We start from the raw sequence: 15,753 nt of genomic DNA, 5'->3' as shown, positions 1-15,753 counted from the left end.
TATATATATATATATATATATATATATATATATATATATATATATATATATATATATATATATATATATATATATATATGTTAATGGTTGAATATTATAACAGAATTATCTTAATAAGATTAATTATAAGAATCATTTTGGATTACATTAGGAAAGATTAACTGTATTGTATTACATAGAAGTAAGCACGACACTAATGATACACAACTATTATGATTCATATTTTTAGTCAAATTTAATGTAGTATTATTATTTTTATTTGCATGCATATGAATGATTTTCAAAATTTTATAATATAATTAAATAAAATTATTTTTAAATAAATTTATTTTATTTATTTTATTTTTATTTTTTTTTGTATCTTATCAATCAATAGACGAAAGAGAATAATTTTTTTTATTTACGATACTTGATTTTAATTTTAACATAAAATTTTTATATAATAATTTTTATTTCTTATACAATGTGTTATGTTATCCCTAACGAACAAAGATATATACATGAAAAACTTCATATTTATAATATGAATGCTATCAAAGTAAAATGATATAATATCCCTTTACATTGGAGTTTGTGATATTTTTATTATATAAAAAAGATTTGATATCTCTTGATTTATGAAATCTAATCTATTTTTATATATTTTTATCTTATAAATAATGTTGCACAAAAATTATATATATAAATTCTCCTTTCAACCCTAAAATCTTCTATCAGGTATAAATCGATTCCGAATTCAATTTTTAAGTATGAAGAGAACTCGTGGATTTTGTATACAATTTTGAGAAGTCTATCACATCACCGTGATTCAAATTACATGTACGAATTGCAATGGTCAGATTTGTGGAATACTGTTGACTTCCTCCATCGCTTTGATGGATTCATGCGGAGGTTCCCGTCACATTACGCGCACTAACTTCTACCCCCGCTTCCGCTTCTACAAGAGTTTAAGAAGAACCAGGTGTGAATGATCCTGCTGGGTTTCATCCATCGTCGGATGCGACATCCAAAGGCTGTCGTGGAAGACGTGGTTGCTCCGTGATTCGCAAAATAGTATCTACTCTCTTCCAATCTCGTCCGCAGCTTGTTTCGATCAATGCCGTTCACGGAAAGGCCATATTCCCACGTCGGTTAAAGTCCATGGGCCCCACCGGTGCTAGTTGATAGTTGTCTAGGGAGTATACCAAGTCGAAGCAAACTATAAAAGGCGCCCTCAGGAACTCGCGGCGAAGTTTTCCCCTTCTTCCCGTTTCCTTCCCCCCTCTCTCGCCGGCAATCCCCACCTCCCACTGGCACCTGCACCGCGGCCTTCTCGAGCGGAGTCCTTTCCCCGATCTCCATGGCGCGAGCCAGTGATTGGGTTGCCGCCGCCTCCTCCTTCATCTTCCTCCTCTTCCTCTTCGCGGACGCCGCTAGAACGCCGGAACCCTCCCTCCGTGCCCTCGCCACGCATGGCGGCAAGCCGAACTTGGTGCTGCCGCTTGTTTGCTCCCGCTCGAACTCCACCCGCCGATCCGTCTTGGCGAGACGCTTGCTAGGCGAGCAGGTCACTGCCAGAGCAAGCATGAGGCTCTACGATGATTACGTCACCAATGGGTGCGCCCCGCCTCTCTTTTCCTTTCTCCGTCCGTTGATCTCTTGTCTTAGATTCGAAATTTCTTCCAATTATTTTTTACCTACGCTAATGGATTTAGCGTCGCGGGTCTCTCTGCGATGATTAAGTTTCATTCTTCAAGATAGCTTCTTTTTGCTAATCGATTAATGTTTATGCGTATCTTTAGGTATTACACTACAAAGCTCTTTATCGGAACACCGCCTCAAGAATTTGCCTTGATCGTGGATTCTGGGAGCACGGTCACTTACGTTCCTTGCTCCACGTGCGAGCAATGTGGGAATCATCATCAGGTATTTCTTCTGTCTTGATGGAACTGAAATCACTTTTCTTGTTCTTCTCTTTCTTTTGTTCCAAACAGAAATAAACACATTGCCCGATACCGAGTTATAATGCAAGGCAACCAGAGCTCTTTTTTGGATTGATAAGTAAATAGGTTGCACGATCGATGGATTTGTTCTTACTGAAGATACTGCGTTTTTCAAGGTCCACTTACCTGCCACCCTTGTTAGTAATTGAGAAGGCCTCTATTGATGTAGACCGAAGGAACACAGCTAACTGACTAGATTTTTTGGTAAAGCAGACTAATTATACTTGAGTTTTTTTGTTACAACTTTGTTATAACATGGATATTAGCTAGTGTGGTTGGCATAGACAAAGAAACACTAAACCAACATAATCATAGTACTGGAGCAAACTACTTTTATATTTACTAGTATTGTGGAATTATCTACACTATTGACCACTAAGAACCATGAATACATTTTGTTAAGTGTTCTATGAAAATTTTAGTAGCTAGGGAAATAATTGTAAAAGAATCTTTGGACAGTTCTGCTGTTATTCCTAAATGACTAAACCTTGTTTTGTGAATCCAGCATGATGTGGCTATTTGTTTGCTGTTCCAAGTCATTTCCCATCAAAATGAGTGGACTCTGAAAACCTGTTATGCAAGTTAGCAGGGAAATCTACGTTATATGTCATAGTATAAGATCATACAATGAAGATAGGTTATGATCTGGCATTGAAGGATCATGAATTTGAATTTTTAACCAGAAGTTGGATGATTTAGAGAATAAGTACAGTGTACCACAATGACAACATAAACGGATTATTTTGTTATTATATATTCACAATATAAAAGCATTTAAAACTACAGAATTCCTACATGCTGCTTCACTCATTTTGTCTTCTTCTGCCTATATTCATGTTCTTTGAGTCCCCCCAAAAGCTTATCTTAGATTTAATTAATGCAATTACCAGTGATTTGTTATGTGTGACATTCTTCTCCAACTAGTGAATGGAAAGAATCACACATTTGCCTGTTACCATTTCAGTTCTGAATTCTTTTTCAGATGCTGGGCTGTTAGACTTCCTCTTCATGTACTTAGCATATAATAGTCAAGCATGATTGTTGACAGCTCAGGTTATTTTACACTTGAATAAGGTGCACCGATATAAAAAAATTGTAGAAGATAAATTACTGTTGTCTTATTTCTATGCTTCAGATTCATTAAGGTAATTTATTGCTCTTCTTCCATTTATTGGTTTGATGTGGTGAATGTATCTAGATGTCCATTGGTTTGCTATATTGTATCTTTGAATGTCCTGATAACTGAAGATATATGTTATGGATGAGTAGTTTTATATGCCTTCTCACCTTGATTCACACTGTTGATGTCTAGAATTTGAGATTTGAACCTGATTTGTCAAGCACATATGAGCCTGTGAAATGCAATGATGATTGTACCTGTGACAAGGAGCAAAAGCAGTGTGTTTATGAGAGCCAATATACTGAAATGAGCTCTAGCAGTGGTGTGCTTGGTGAGGACCTTATATCATTTGGAAAAGAAAGTGAACTTAAACCTCAGCGTGCTGTTTTTGGCTGTGCAAATTCTGAAACTGGTAATTTGTTCAATCAACATGCTGATGGAATAATTGGGCTGGGCCGTGGAGAGCTCAGCATAATGGACCAACTTGCTGACAAGGGTGTTGTTACTGATTCATTTTCTTTATGCTATGGTGGGATGGATGTTGATGGAGGTGCAATGGTCCTTGGTGAGATAACTCCACCTCCTGACATGGTTTTTTCCCGATCAGATCCTATTCGCAGGTACAACAAATCTTTTGTTTATTGGAGTGATCAAGTTTTGTTTCTCTGCATGTGCATTTGACATATTTCTCAGATTTACTTGTCCTGGGATGGCAACAGCCCATACTACAATATTGAGCTGGAGGAAATACATGTGGATGGTAAACTACTGCATCTTGATCCAAGACTATTCAATAGCAAGGATGGCACAATCTTGGATAGTGGAACCACATATGCATATCTACCAGAAGAAGCATTTATGGCATTTAGAGATGCTGTAAGATTCCTTTCTGCCTTTTTATGTTATGTGTTTTGTTTCAACAAATATCAATTATGAATTTTGGACAGGTTTAATTGCAACTAGTAGGATCTTTGAAATTTGAACCTATGATAATTGTATTCTATTTTCCCATTATCCAATAGAATTTTGAATTACAAGATACTGTTGTATGTTAACATGTCATGAGTTGCTGGCTTTCCTGGTTTTTCTGATAGTAGAAAGTTCCTATATACATTTGCATAGGATCTGATATTGGAACTTATCTTTTGGGGTTTCTTGCTAATGAAGATATTGAGCGTTAAAATATCAAATATTAAATATTAGTCTCAAAATTTACAGAACTACACTTTGTCACTTTTTCAATAATGTGTCAAAGCTTTTCTTTTCTTCTTTTTTCCATTTTGACTACTACTTGCAAAACAAAAGTGCAGTTTTTTAACTTAAAGAAAGCTTTATTGAAATGTTGTATTTTTTTATTGATAGCTTTTAACCTGGTGCTAATGCCAGTTAGAATTTGTCACCTTTTAACTGGATTTGTCTTGAAATAATGTTCTCACATCTCACAGATCTTGAGCAACTTACATTCTCTAAAGCGAATACTTGGACCCGATCCAAATTACAGTGACATCTGCTTTTCTGGTGCTGGAAGGTATTGTAGCGATATTATATCTGGAAATTCCTCATTCTTACAAGTTTATGACTAACTTTTGAATGCCTTTAATTGAAAACCTCCTTGGAACTGTTCCCAGTGATGTCTCTGAACTCTCAAAGACCTTCCCAGTGGTTGATATGGTATTTGGTAATGGAGAAAAGCTGTCGCTTTCACCAGAAAACTACTTGTTTCGGGTAAAGGTGGCTCTAAATTCATTATAAATTTACCAATGTAACAGGTGGACATTGTCCTGGCTATTGCTTAGTTGTTATTGTACTATTTGCTAATGTTCTATTAATAATTACTTTGGTTAACTAATGTGTTTTTTCTGTATTCTTTATGTATTTCCAAAATAAAGCATTCGAAGGTTAGTGGTGCTTACTGCTTGGGAGTCTTTCAGAATGAAAAAGATCTGACGGCAATTTTGGGGGGTATGATACCATATTCATAGGACCCACAGAATAGGATTTGCTTATGTCAATGTTTCATCTTTTAACATAGTTGCAAGCTCTGTTATGGTAAATGATACTTCATCTGAAAACTTCCCATATTAGTTGTTTCTCCTGGCAGGTATTATTTTTCGCAACACTCTGGTAACTTATGACCGTCAGAATGAAAGAATTGGTTTTTGGAAGACTAACTGTTCTGTATTATGGGAGAGATTGCATAGTGATGGAGGCCCTACACCTGGAGTTTTAGATTTTACAAATTCAAGAGTGAATGACTCACCAACTCCTGTTCTACCAGGTAATTAACTGCCTACCTGCAAACAACTTGAAGACAACTATTTTCTAGTATTTGAAGATTCAAGTTGATCGTTGGCTTTAGAATTGAAGTCAAATAGGATATGCTGAAAAATGGATTTATTTCTGCGAGTAAATAACGTAGGATTTGTCTTGATTTTTTTGCTTTTCTCAGATCTGTTTGAAAGTGGGGTCATTACCTTCGACATGATTTTGAACATTGCATATGCTGAACTATTGCCCCATGCAAAGGAATTAGAGGAGCTTATCGCACATGAGTTACAAGTTGATATAAATCAGGTGAGGTTGAACTTTTCTGTTTTGTATTTTGGGAAAAGCCCAACCTTTTGGGATTTACAACTTGGCCATTGGAGAGATTACGAGGTAAAAGTGCTTATGTTTGGGTCATCAGGCAGAAACTAGTCTTGTTATAGTCTTCGAGATGTCATTGGGACTGTCTCTATTTTGTCATAGATCTGCAAGATATTATAGTATTTATTTCATAATCTCTGTATTGTTCAACAGTGGAAGTTATTTGTTTACAGGTTAATTTAATAAATATTGCAAGCAAGGGAAAGAGTACCATGCTGAGATTGGCGATTTTTCCAGCTGCATCTTCTGGTTTCTTTTCTGATACAACAGTGATGGTAACATTTCTATCTGGCGTTTTTCCAAAGGCTAACATTTTTACCTTTCCGACTTACAGCAAAAATACTAATATGCAGGATATAGTATCTTTTTTATCTGAACATCGTGTTCAGCTTCCTGAAAATTTTGGAAGTTATCAGGTGGTTCGATGGAATTTTGAGCGTCCATCAAGAAGGTACTGAAATTATCAATCAGCAATGAGTTTATCTCCTTTTTTCTTTTTGTTTTCCGGTTGTTTATCTACTGTACTCGACAGATACAACAAAGGAGTTTGCCTTTCACTTGCATATTAATTTTAGGTTCCTTCTGCTTTGCCAGAAAAATGGTTGAATACTATGACATTATGCTGGCAATCTTCACCTTATAATATGCTTTCAGTATCTAGTTTTGCAAGTAGATAGATTTCCTACACAAGTGTACTGGTCAGGTCCTACAATATTATCTAAGTTATAATAAGTTCCACTAAATTAGATTTACATCTTTAGAAATTGAGTTCAGCTGCTTACAAGCACAAAAACTCAAACCATGCAAAAAAAGATTGAGAAAGGTTCTTCAAAAATGTACTAGAATTTAATACTCCGTTACCGATTTGAAGTTTGAGCCACTAGCTTTCATTGGCATCTCATGCTGGAGTGGTCCTAGCTTGAGTTGGCTGAAAGATCATGTCTAATGTGGAGCTGTTTGGCCACATTAAAGGCTAAAGCAATGCCATGAATGAAGAGTAAACGTTTTATTGGGTAAAACTAGTACAGTTTATGAAGAATCACACTTGTCACACCATTATCTTCAACTGCTGTTTGTCTGGATTAATGTTGGATCTTCCTTTCTGGTGCACATCTTGGTGCTTTATCTAAATTTTTTTAAACTTGTTGTGGTGGTATCTTTTTATTGCTTTCATCCTCTACTTTTTCGTTTGTCATGAAAATTAAACTTCCTTATTTTCTTGTCCTAATTCAAGATCTTATGCTCTGTAGTACATGGTGGGAATGGCGGACAATGTTGTTACTGGTGGGAATATTACTCGCGGCTTTCCTCCGGTTTACAGCCCTCTCGATGTGGCCCGACGCATCCAGGCCTTTGGATGCACCTCTTCCTGAAGAAGACTTTTGCCCCTTAGCTCGATTCATTTAAATCCTGTTCTCACTGCCATCACTGTCGTCAGAAAAGCTCAGCTCTTGCATCGAAGCATGTCGATGGCTGATGTAGTGATACAAGCTTACAGAGGGAACATCCTAGAATGATTTTGACTTTGGAAGTTTTGGCCATGTAACAATATGTTTAATTTTAGAAAATAATAGAAGCTGGAAATAGATCAGACCTGTATTTTTCATTTTCTTGGACGTTTGGAATAGATGATAAATCAACATAGTTTATACTTCATGGGAGATAATATTCTTGGGAGCCTTGACTGCAAGCAAATTATCTGAGGAAGAGCATAAAGATGAGAGTTGGCAAGTCAGCATATAAAGGAGAGGGTGTCGCAGGTTACATTGTAGTTTGTCGCTCAGCTGAGCACCAAAACTCCCTTACTTTGGATTTGCAGGGGCGAAGTGCTGCCAGTAATAACATTTGAGAGTCTGAGATGATAAAAAAGATGTAGAATATGTTAATAAATAAGCAATAAATTGGTGGGTTACAGTTATGACAGCTTGGAGTAAGGAAGATGGTAGGAGAAGACCAGTCAGTAGCTTGGTTAATGTGGCAGCAAGAAGCTTCCTGCTCACACGCCAGTAGCAGAGAAAAGGGGTGGGTTGATTACAGTGGTATGGAGGCAGTAACCGAGTGCATCCGAATCCAGAAGACTGGAGGTGTTTGGTGAAGAAGCACACAATTCCGGAAGGGAAGCAACTTCGAATCATTCTACCTTAAAAAAACAAAAAGACCTAATCTTCCCAAGAACAGATGTTCAATGCTCTCTCTCTCTCTCTCTCTCTCTCTCTGCATATCCTCTGCTATTAGAACAATGGCACTTGATGCAGCAATAATTTAGTTTATATAATATTTAAATAACTTTTATAAGTTAAATATATTTTAAATATATTATAAGTAAAAATACTATCTATTTTTGAAGAAAATAATAAATTGTATATTTGATTTGATACGATTTTTTTTTATTTTTATAATTGAGTCTATAAAAAAATATTTAGAATACTATAATACATAAATTAATGAATCGTATTTTTTTTTTCTCTATGAGTGGTGTAAGATCATAATTATATTTTCGATGGCACGATCTGATCAATGGTACAAAAGAATTTATCCATTAAGCCATGATAATTATCTTTATTATTATTATTATTATTATTATTATTATTATTATCTTTTTTTCTTTTCTATCTACTCGTCTAACATCAGCACTCCTCTGTCAGGACTATGACATGCACTACATTATAATCTACTGACGTCTTCTCACATGCATTTTTTGCGCTAAAGATGAAGCACATAATCTCATCATCTTCCTGGTTTGCAGCAGCAGCAGCAGTAGGTCACTGTACATGTACCCCATCTCCGGCATCAGATTCTTGTCCACCAACTTACCGCCATCAAAGCGCTGTCCTCCATCAAAAGACCAGCGAAGGACGGGTCTCCATCCCAAGCCCCATGCTCTCCTAACCCTTCCTTTTGCTCTGTACCAACTGAACTCTCCCTTTGCTTTCACGGTGGAGTATTGATGGAAGTAGCCAAGCAGAAACAAGAAAACCAAATTCCACGGACCGCAGACAGCGCGCATGCGCCTCCCTCCACATAGCAAAGCCATGACCATCGGTGCTGCATGACCGCTCCCTCTCATGGGCCACGCATAGGAGGAGCCTTCTTTTTCCTCTGTTAATCCCAGTCGAAATGTTTCATCCCACTCGCTCTTTTCATTTAATCTGGAGTTCCTCTTGCGAGACTCGGTAGACTACTACTTCGTTCTCTTCTGCAGGTGGCTATTGAGCCCTGCTAACGATGTGGGAAGGGAAAGCGCACGCACTGTGGCAGTGGTCGTCGTCCACAGAAATCGTCGATCCACCAGCTTAACTTGGTTTCACGTTCCCACGTTTTTGTTCTGCGCTTATGTGCATGGATTTTAGTGCCAGCGAAAGGGACAAAGTTATAAAGCATCTTGTTGAACCAACCGTACAAAGGAGGGCGAACAAGTGACAAAAGTTGGAAATATTTACGTACAATATAAAAAATAATTATTATTATTATTATAAAAGTAATATTTTTAAATATTTAAAGATAAAATCGTATACATTTGATCCTCTTCCGATTTCATGTTCACAAAGTCTTATGCATTAGTTACATCTTTTTTAATCATATAATATGATTTGATTTAAACGTAATATCGTATTCGTTCGTGAGTTTTGATCATATTGAATCAAGCGATCCGTAAATTTATGATCCTCTTCCGATTTCATGTTGACAGAAGTCTTATGCATTAGTTACATATTTTTTAGTCATACAATATGATTTGATTTAAACGTAATATCGTATTCATTCGTGAGCTTTGATCATATTGAATCAAGCGATCCGTAAATTTATGATCATCTTTCGATTTCATGTTGACAGAAGTCTTATGCATTAGTTACATCTTTTTTAATCATATAATATAATTTGACTTAAACGTAATATTGTATTTGTTCGTGAGCTTTGATCATATTGAATCGAGCGATCCGTAAATTTATGACACCAACCAACCAATCACGGGTCAACCTTAGTTGATCTCATGTTTCTTAGTTGTTCTCATATTGGAATTTCGAGTTCATCGATCAATTCCTTCCTCTCTTGCACCTAAATATGATAATATAAATATATATAAATATATACTATGAAGAACAAAAAGAATCAAAGTGGTTGAAAGAAGGGCGTATAATATCGAGAACAGCATCCGCAATCGTCGCCGAGTGATGTCTTGTTGGGCTCCTTCTTGATTCGCTTCGTCCCATCGACGTTGTGGTGTGATGTCTTGATGGATAGTCATTTCACTGTTTCCATGTGTATCCCTATTTATATCTGTCACTCCCAGTTTGACACTCGTATAAATTATTCCTACGCGCTCTATATATATCATAATAAAATTTGTGGACGAACATATTAAAGATTATTGAGACATGTCAACACTTTTTGCTACGGCATTAATGACCAAACGTTGAAAAGTTATCCTACATGTGCACTTGTTGCTTATAATATGTGGTACTTTTCCCTGATCGGAATTAATCGGACATGAGTAATCCAACATCAAGTCAACTCTTCAATTCCCATTATCTAACTATTTCTCACACTCAATCTATAACCCTTGGATTAGTCTTACATTTATGATATTAAAATTAACTTATAAAAATATAATAAATATATAGGTCAAACAAATTTGATAGATCAGTTAACTTATCAAGCCCAAGAGATTAATAAAAAAAAATTATTGTCCACCATCAGATTATGTCCGCACCATGTTAGAACTTGATACGAGGTATGTTGGGCCTTAATAAGAACATTAAGCCTTTGAGTAAAAAAAAAAAATGTTGAATCTTGACGAATAAGTCAAGCCTTTGAGTAGAAAAACTTGTAATATCTCAATTAATCGAAGTGGATAAGACTAATAACTTTAACTTAAATATTTTGATAAATAATTTGGATCAAATATCCATAACAATGTTTAGGAGGATTAAGCTATTTGTTATTAGCCATAACCCTTTATTACTGAGATAATCTAAATCGTAAGGTAGATTAGTCTCGAACATCCCATTTGTCTCGAACAAAGAAGAGAGAAAGAGGAGCAATTGTCATAAGATTCATATCTTTTTTTGTCGGTGGCGGCATCTCAAATTAGATTTTCTATGTACCTGTGATGTGCATTGAAGGATTCTGTGCGTAATTATTGATGTGTTGCCAATATCTCTCATTTTATTATCTGATGTAATCACGTGTGTGCAAAGACTGTCGTACTATTTACTACGGTAGTGTGCCTCCATTTGCATGTAACTCCATTTTATTATCTTGATATAGACAACTTTGATCCATCATATAGTACCCGAAAATGATCGTCAAGTAAAGAGGAGACAATGTGATGGCTATTAATTATATAAGTTTTTCTTCTGAAAATATCTATTAAGTGCATGATTTAATTTGCATTGTAATATGTAACATGCATGGAATCTTCCTGAAATCTTTGTACCTTGTTGATAGATAGATATATATATATATAGTGTATGATAGCATAGAGACGAGTTAATAACACTGTGGATAGGGACCCTCCTAAGGGTACCGATGTCGGAGCTCACCACACATCATTAATGGAGGCAGGCCAGAAGGTAAGAAAGATTCGGGCAATAAGAATTGGACACCTTTCACATCATTTAATCGCTGAAACCCCATCCACAGTTCTTGGTTGGCCATGCAGTGCAAATGACCCATTTATTCAACTTCAAACTAAATTTGAATATTCAAATTGATTGTTTACACTGGAAGCCAATTTAGAATCAATTATTATTCTTTTTATACATCAATCTTATTTCGAATATTCTTAAAAATTTACTTATATAGCTCTTTTTATAATGAGCCCTTAGGGTTACTATTCTCATTATCAATATTATGTTGTATCGAACTCGTAATATAATTAGTCTTATGTTAGAATATATATTGATTACGTAATATTGAGGTGTCGATCATATATTAATTAAGTATTGAACTTATGATATTAAGATGTCGATCTCGTATGTTTGACCTCATGATTCTAAAATATGATCATGTTCTTAAACTTAAAAAAAATCTGATATATCGTGATCACTAAATTATTTAATAAACTCATAATTAGTCTTATAAATTAATAATGAAAATATGTATCTTTTAGGGGGAAAAATGGAACTTGGAATAAAATATCGCTATATATTTTAAGCAATCAGATCGGACTCGCCCAGGTGGTGGGCCCCGTGGCAGCCGGTGACAAGTCATCTGTCGGGTGGATCACAGTGATGCCGGCGGGCGCTTCTCATCATTCGGAAACCCCACGTGCAGTCCACATGCCTCATGCACCTCCTCGATGGCTGGTCTCCCATGCCCAATTGCAACTCGTCCGATTCCCACCCTTATGTCTTGCTTTCAAGCAAATCTGACACAGGGTGGTGATGGGACGAAAGACCATCGACCAACTATTCCAAGATCCCAGTGGAAACTAATGGCTTAATTTGAGTTTGGTGCCATCGATCGTCACGAAGAGTCAGGGCTCAAGTTACATCCGATGTGAATTTAATTTTGACTCAGTTTACTCGGTCAAAGCTGTGACCAAATAGGCCGCCAACAACCGCTCGAAACATCTCTTCCTCAGCCGTCTGATCTAACTTCTCACGGTCAAGATGCATCGGCAATAGGCCACCACCCAGTAACATGAGAATCTGGCAACCGGTCACGTGCCGCACCCGTCGCGCGACGCTCCGCCGTCTCCGGCCCGTCGGATTCCTCAACGAACCTTCCTTTAACGGTGCCGTTAGTGAGGCGAGGCACATGCGCTGCTCCCCCAATAACGAGCGCCACGTTTCGTCTTGCCTCGTCCCATGATAAGTGTGCTTATTCGCGGTGAGGATACCGACTCCATTTTCAGCGGAATATTTTCTTTTGGATATCACGCCGGTGTTACCTTGGCTTGGGTACGTCGGGGCTTATGGGTACCAGGGAGGTAACGAGACTTACTCCACAGAGGTACCGTCAGTGTCGACGCTCGTGTGATTCCATCCATTCTACTCTTTTTTCAGCGCCACCCTCGAGAGATGTTAAATTGTCGTTAACCCCATTCCTTTGCCCTTTTCCTATTGTCGCAACCAATTATTACTATGAGGTCCTTGACGAAACATATTTCACATTTTGGTCCATCCCTTCCCACTGCTTGTAGTTATAATAAGTTACGGATAGTTCGGCGGAGGGAGGAAGTCGAACGCACCGGACCATGGAGAAGAAGCAAGGGTTGTTTTCGGCGCTGGAGGAGGTGGTGCGGGGGCTGTCGCCGGCGCGGTCGAGAGCGAAGAGCCAGTCGCCATCGGCGGCATTGCTGCTGCTCCCCCGGCGGTGGAAGGGCCACGGGCGGGACCATTCGCTGGCGCAGCTGCCGGATGCGCCGCTGATCGCGAGATCCGGGAGCTTCCGGCCCGGCGGAGAGGCTCTAGCGCCGCTCATGGAGGGCCCTGACGGCGACGCGCCGGAGGACGGCGGGAGCACCCGGAGGGAAGGGTGGGGCCGCTGGGTCCGCGGCCAGCTCTCCCGGGCGCCCTCCGTCACGTCCTCCCCCGCGAACGCAGCTGGGTCCTCCTCGTTCCGCCGCTCCGATCTCCGCCTGCTGCTGGGAGTAATGGGAGCGCCGCTCGCCCCCATGCACGTCAGCTCCGCCGACCCTCTCCCCCATCTCAGCATCAAGGAGACTCCCATTGTAAGCCTTGGTCTCCATCCCTCTCCAACGCTGTTAATTTCGTCGGTTTCTATCGTCCTCTGTGCTCTGTTCTTCCATTCCCGGAGCTAAGTTTCAATCTTGTGTTCCAAAATGGCATTGTTTGATGCGTCACTACGCGTACTAATAGTTCTTCTATACGTCTGCACTCTCCAACACCTTTACTTCTTCGCTTTATTCTGTTTCCTTGTCGCAAATAACCATTTTGAGGATTAAAAAGTGCAGTTTTTTCCTGCTCACATCTGGAGCTTGGTGTTTCAAAGATGGCAATTTGATGTGCTCCATGCACCGCTAACTCATTCATCATTTCCTTCTTTCAGGAAACCTCATCGGCTCAGTACATATTGCAGCAGTACACCGCCGCATCGGGCGGTCTCAAGCTGCAGAGCTCCATCCGGAATGCCTACGCCATGGGCAAGGTGAGGATGGTGGCGTCGGAGTTCGAAACTGCGACCAAGGTGGTGAAGAATCGCGGTGGCTCAGCGCGTGCAGCTGAGTCAGGCAGCTTCGTCCTTTGGCAGATGGCCCCTGACATGTGGTACGTCGAGCTCGCCGTTGGCGGCAGCAAGGTCCATGCCGGCTCCAATGGCCAACTCGTCTGGCGGCACACCCCGTGGCTCGGCGTGCACGCGGCCAAGGGCCCCGTCCGCCCTCTCCGGCGCGCCCTCCAGGTATAATAGCACTTCAAACTATCACGGTTTCAGCTCCCCACATCTCACATCGTCTTATAATGAACGAATTGCTTGTTTGAGCAGGGCCTTGATCCGCTGACGACGGCGAGCATGTTTGCCAATGCACGTTGCATCGGGGAGAAGAAGGTTAATGGGGAGGATTGCTTCATCCTCAAGCTCTGCGCTGATCCGCAGACGCTGAAAGCCAGGAGCGAAGGCCCCGCAGAGATCATTCGGCACGTCCTCTTCGGCTGCTTCAGCCAGCGAACAGGGCTCCTGGTGCACATGGAGGACTCGCACCTCACGCGAATCCAATCCAACGCCGGCGGCGATGCGGTCTATTGGGAGACCACCATCAACTCCTTCCTCGACGACTACCGCCCCGTCGAAGGCATAATGATCGCCCACTCCGGCCGCTCCGTGGTCACTCTTTTCAGGTTCGGCGAGGTGGCCATGAGCCACACCAAGACCAGGATGGAGGAGGCGTGGACCATTGAGGAGGTGGCCTTCAACGTCCCAGGCCTGTCAGCCGACTGCTTCATCCCTCCTGCGGACATAAGACGCGGTTCCGTCAGCGAGACCTGTGAACTCCCGCAAGGCGAAAGGAGCAAAACCAGCATCGGCAACCGGGCGAAGGTGGCGGCGGTTGACAAACCACACGCTACCGCTGCAAGTGATAGAATCATTTGGAGGGTCGAAGTTTAGCAATGCGATGGTGGTGGCGTCCGTCCGGGAAAGATGGAACTGTTCATACTGCTCGTTCTCGTGCTAATTGTCACTGACCGACCATGAAATGTAGGTCACTGCCTACTAATTTCATGTGCTATCCTCTGTAAATAGGAGCGTAATTGTTCTCAGGTCTCATTTGTCACAGGCCTCGCAGAACCTTTATCCTCTGAATGCAGAAGGGTATTGGTAAAGCATCGGTTAGATTCAGATGGGGAAAGACAGAGAGAGAGAGAGAGGGTTTCTTCCTCTTCTTGTTCCTTCTCCTTCATCCCTTTGGCTTTGCTGCCTTTCCATGGTGTTTTAGATCAAACTCATTTGGTGGTCACAAGGTCATTTAATGTGTTCATGCAGTTGAGTTGTCGTTTGTGTTGGTGGAGTTCATGTTCTTAGATCTCTTCGGTGTAAGAATGAGCGAGATATTGTCGGTGGCTACCGAGTTGGTGCCAATCCTAGTGGGAAAAAGCTGACGGCGTGTAAGACAAACTTGATCAGATTGTTAATGCCTACATGTAGCTGTTCTTCCCTCTTTGCAGTCTTCGGATGAGGTAGCTTTATACTTGCCACCACCTCTCTCTTGTGGATGCTGCTGAGATGATCTTGTTCTCTCCTCTGTCTTCTTTTCCTTGTTTGCATGACAGCAATTGGGACACAGCTCATCCTCATGTGCTGCTCAATTCTCATCTCAGTCACTGCCTCGGCGTTATTAATCTTTAATTGTCCGTGCAGACATTGCCTGCCTACCTCTTCTTCTTCCTCTATTTTGATAGATTAGATTACATGTCCCTTTCTTAATCAAGCTAGGAAGCTTCCACAAGTCAATTCCATGGTCACCAGCAAGTGCTTGGAAGCAGCAAACACATTTCTCAGATACTGGGAGACTAAAGATCCGTATAAACATAAGAAGAAGGAAGA

At 40.1% G+C, this 15,753-nt stretch overlaps 2 protein-coding genes across 2 annotated transcripts; both read left to right on the top strand.

Moving 5' to 3' along the window:
- The first annotated feature begins 1,253 nt into the window (after positions 1-1,253).
- On the top strand, positions 1,254-7,376 carry LOC103981718 (aspartic proteinase 36-like). The gene is made up of 12 exons (XM_018824999.2): positions 1,254-1,596; positions 1,782-1,905; positions 3,295-3,722; positions 3,822-3,978; positions 4,548-4,630; positions 4,731-4,827; positions 4,992-5,064; positions 5,204-5,380; positions 5,552-5,676; positions 5,922-6,023; positions 6,102-6,199; positions 6,999-7,376. Exons 1-12 carry the CDS (start codon positions 1,340-1,342, stop codon positions 7,153-7,155), a joined length of 1,878 nt encoding a protein of 625 aa, XP_018680544.2. The 5' UTR covers positions 1,254-1,339; the 3' UTR covers positions 7,156-7,376.
- Positions 7,377-12,915: 5,539 nt separating this feature from the next.
- LOC103981417 (uncharacterized) lies at positions 12,916-15,273 on the top strand. The gene is made up of 3 exons (XM_009398146.3): positions 12,916-13,423; positions 13,762-14,112; positions 14,197-15,273. The coding sequence occupies exons 1-3, from the start codon at positions 12,947-12,949 to the stop codon at positions 14,815-14,817; spliced, it is 1,449 nt and encodes a 482-aa protein (XP_009396421.2). The 5' UTR covers positions 12,916-12,946; the 3' UTR covers positions 14,818-15,273.
- Positions 15,274-15,753: the final 480 nt, after the last annotated feature.

Source organism: Musa acuminata, chromosome BXJ1-4 (genome assembly GCF_036884655.1).
Source record: "Musa acuminata AAA Group cultivar baxijiao chromosome BXJ1-4, Cavendish_Baxijiao_AAA, whole genome shotgun sequence".
NCBI classification, from domain to species: Eukaryota; Viridiplantae; Streptophyta; class Magnoliopsida; order Zingiberales; family Musaceae; genus Musa; species Musa acuminata.
This window is presented reverse-complemented; position numbering and strand designations above follow the sequence as displayed.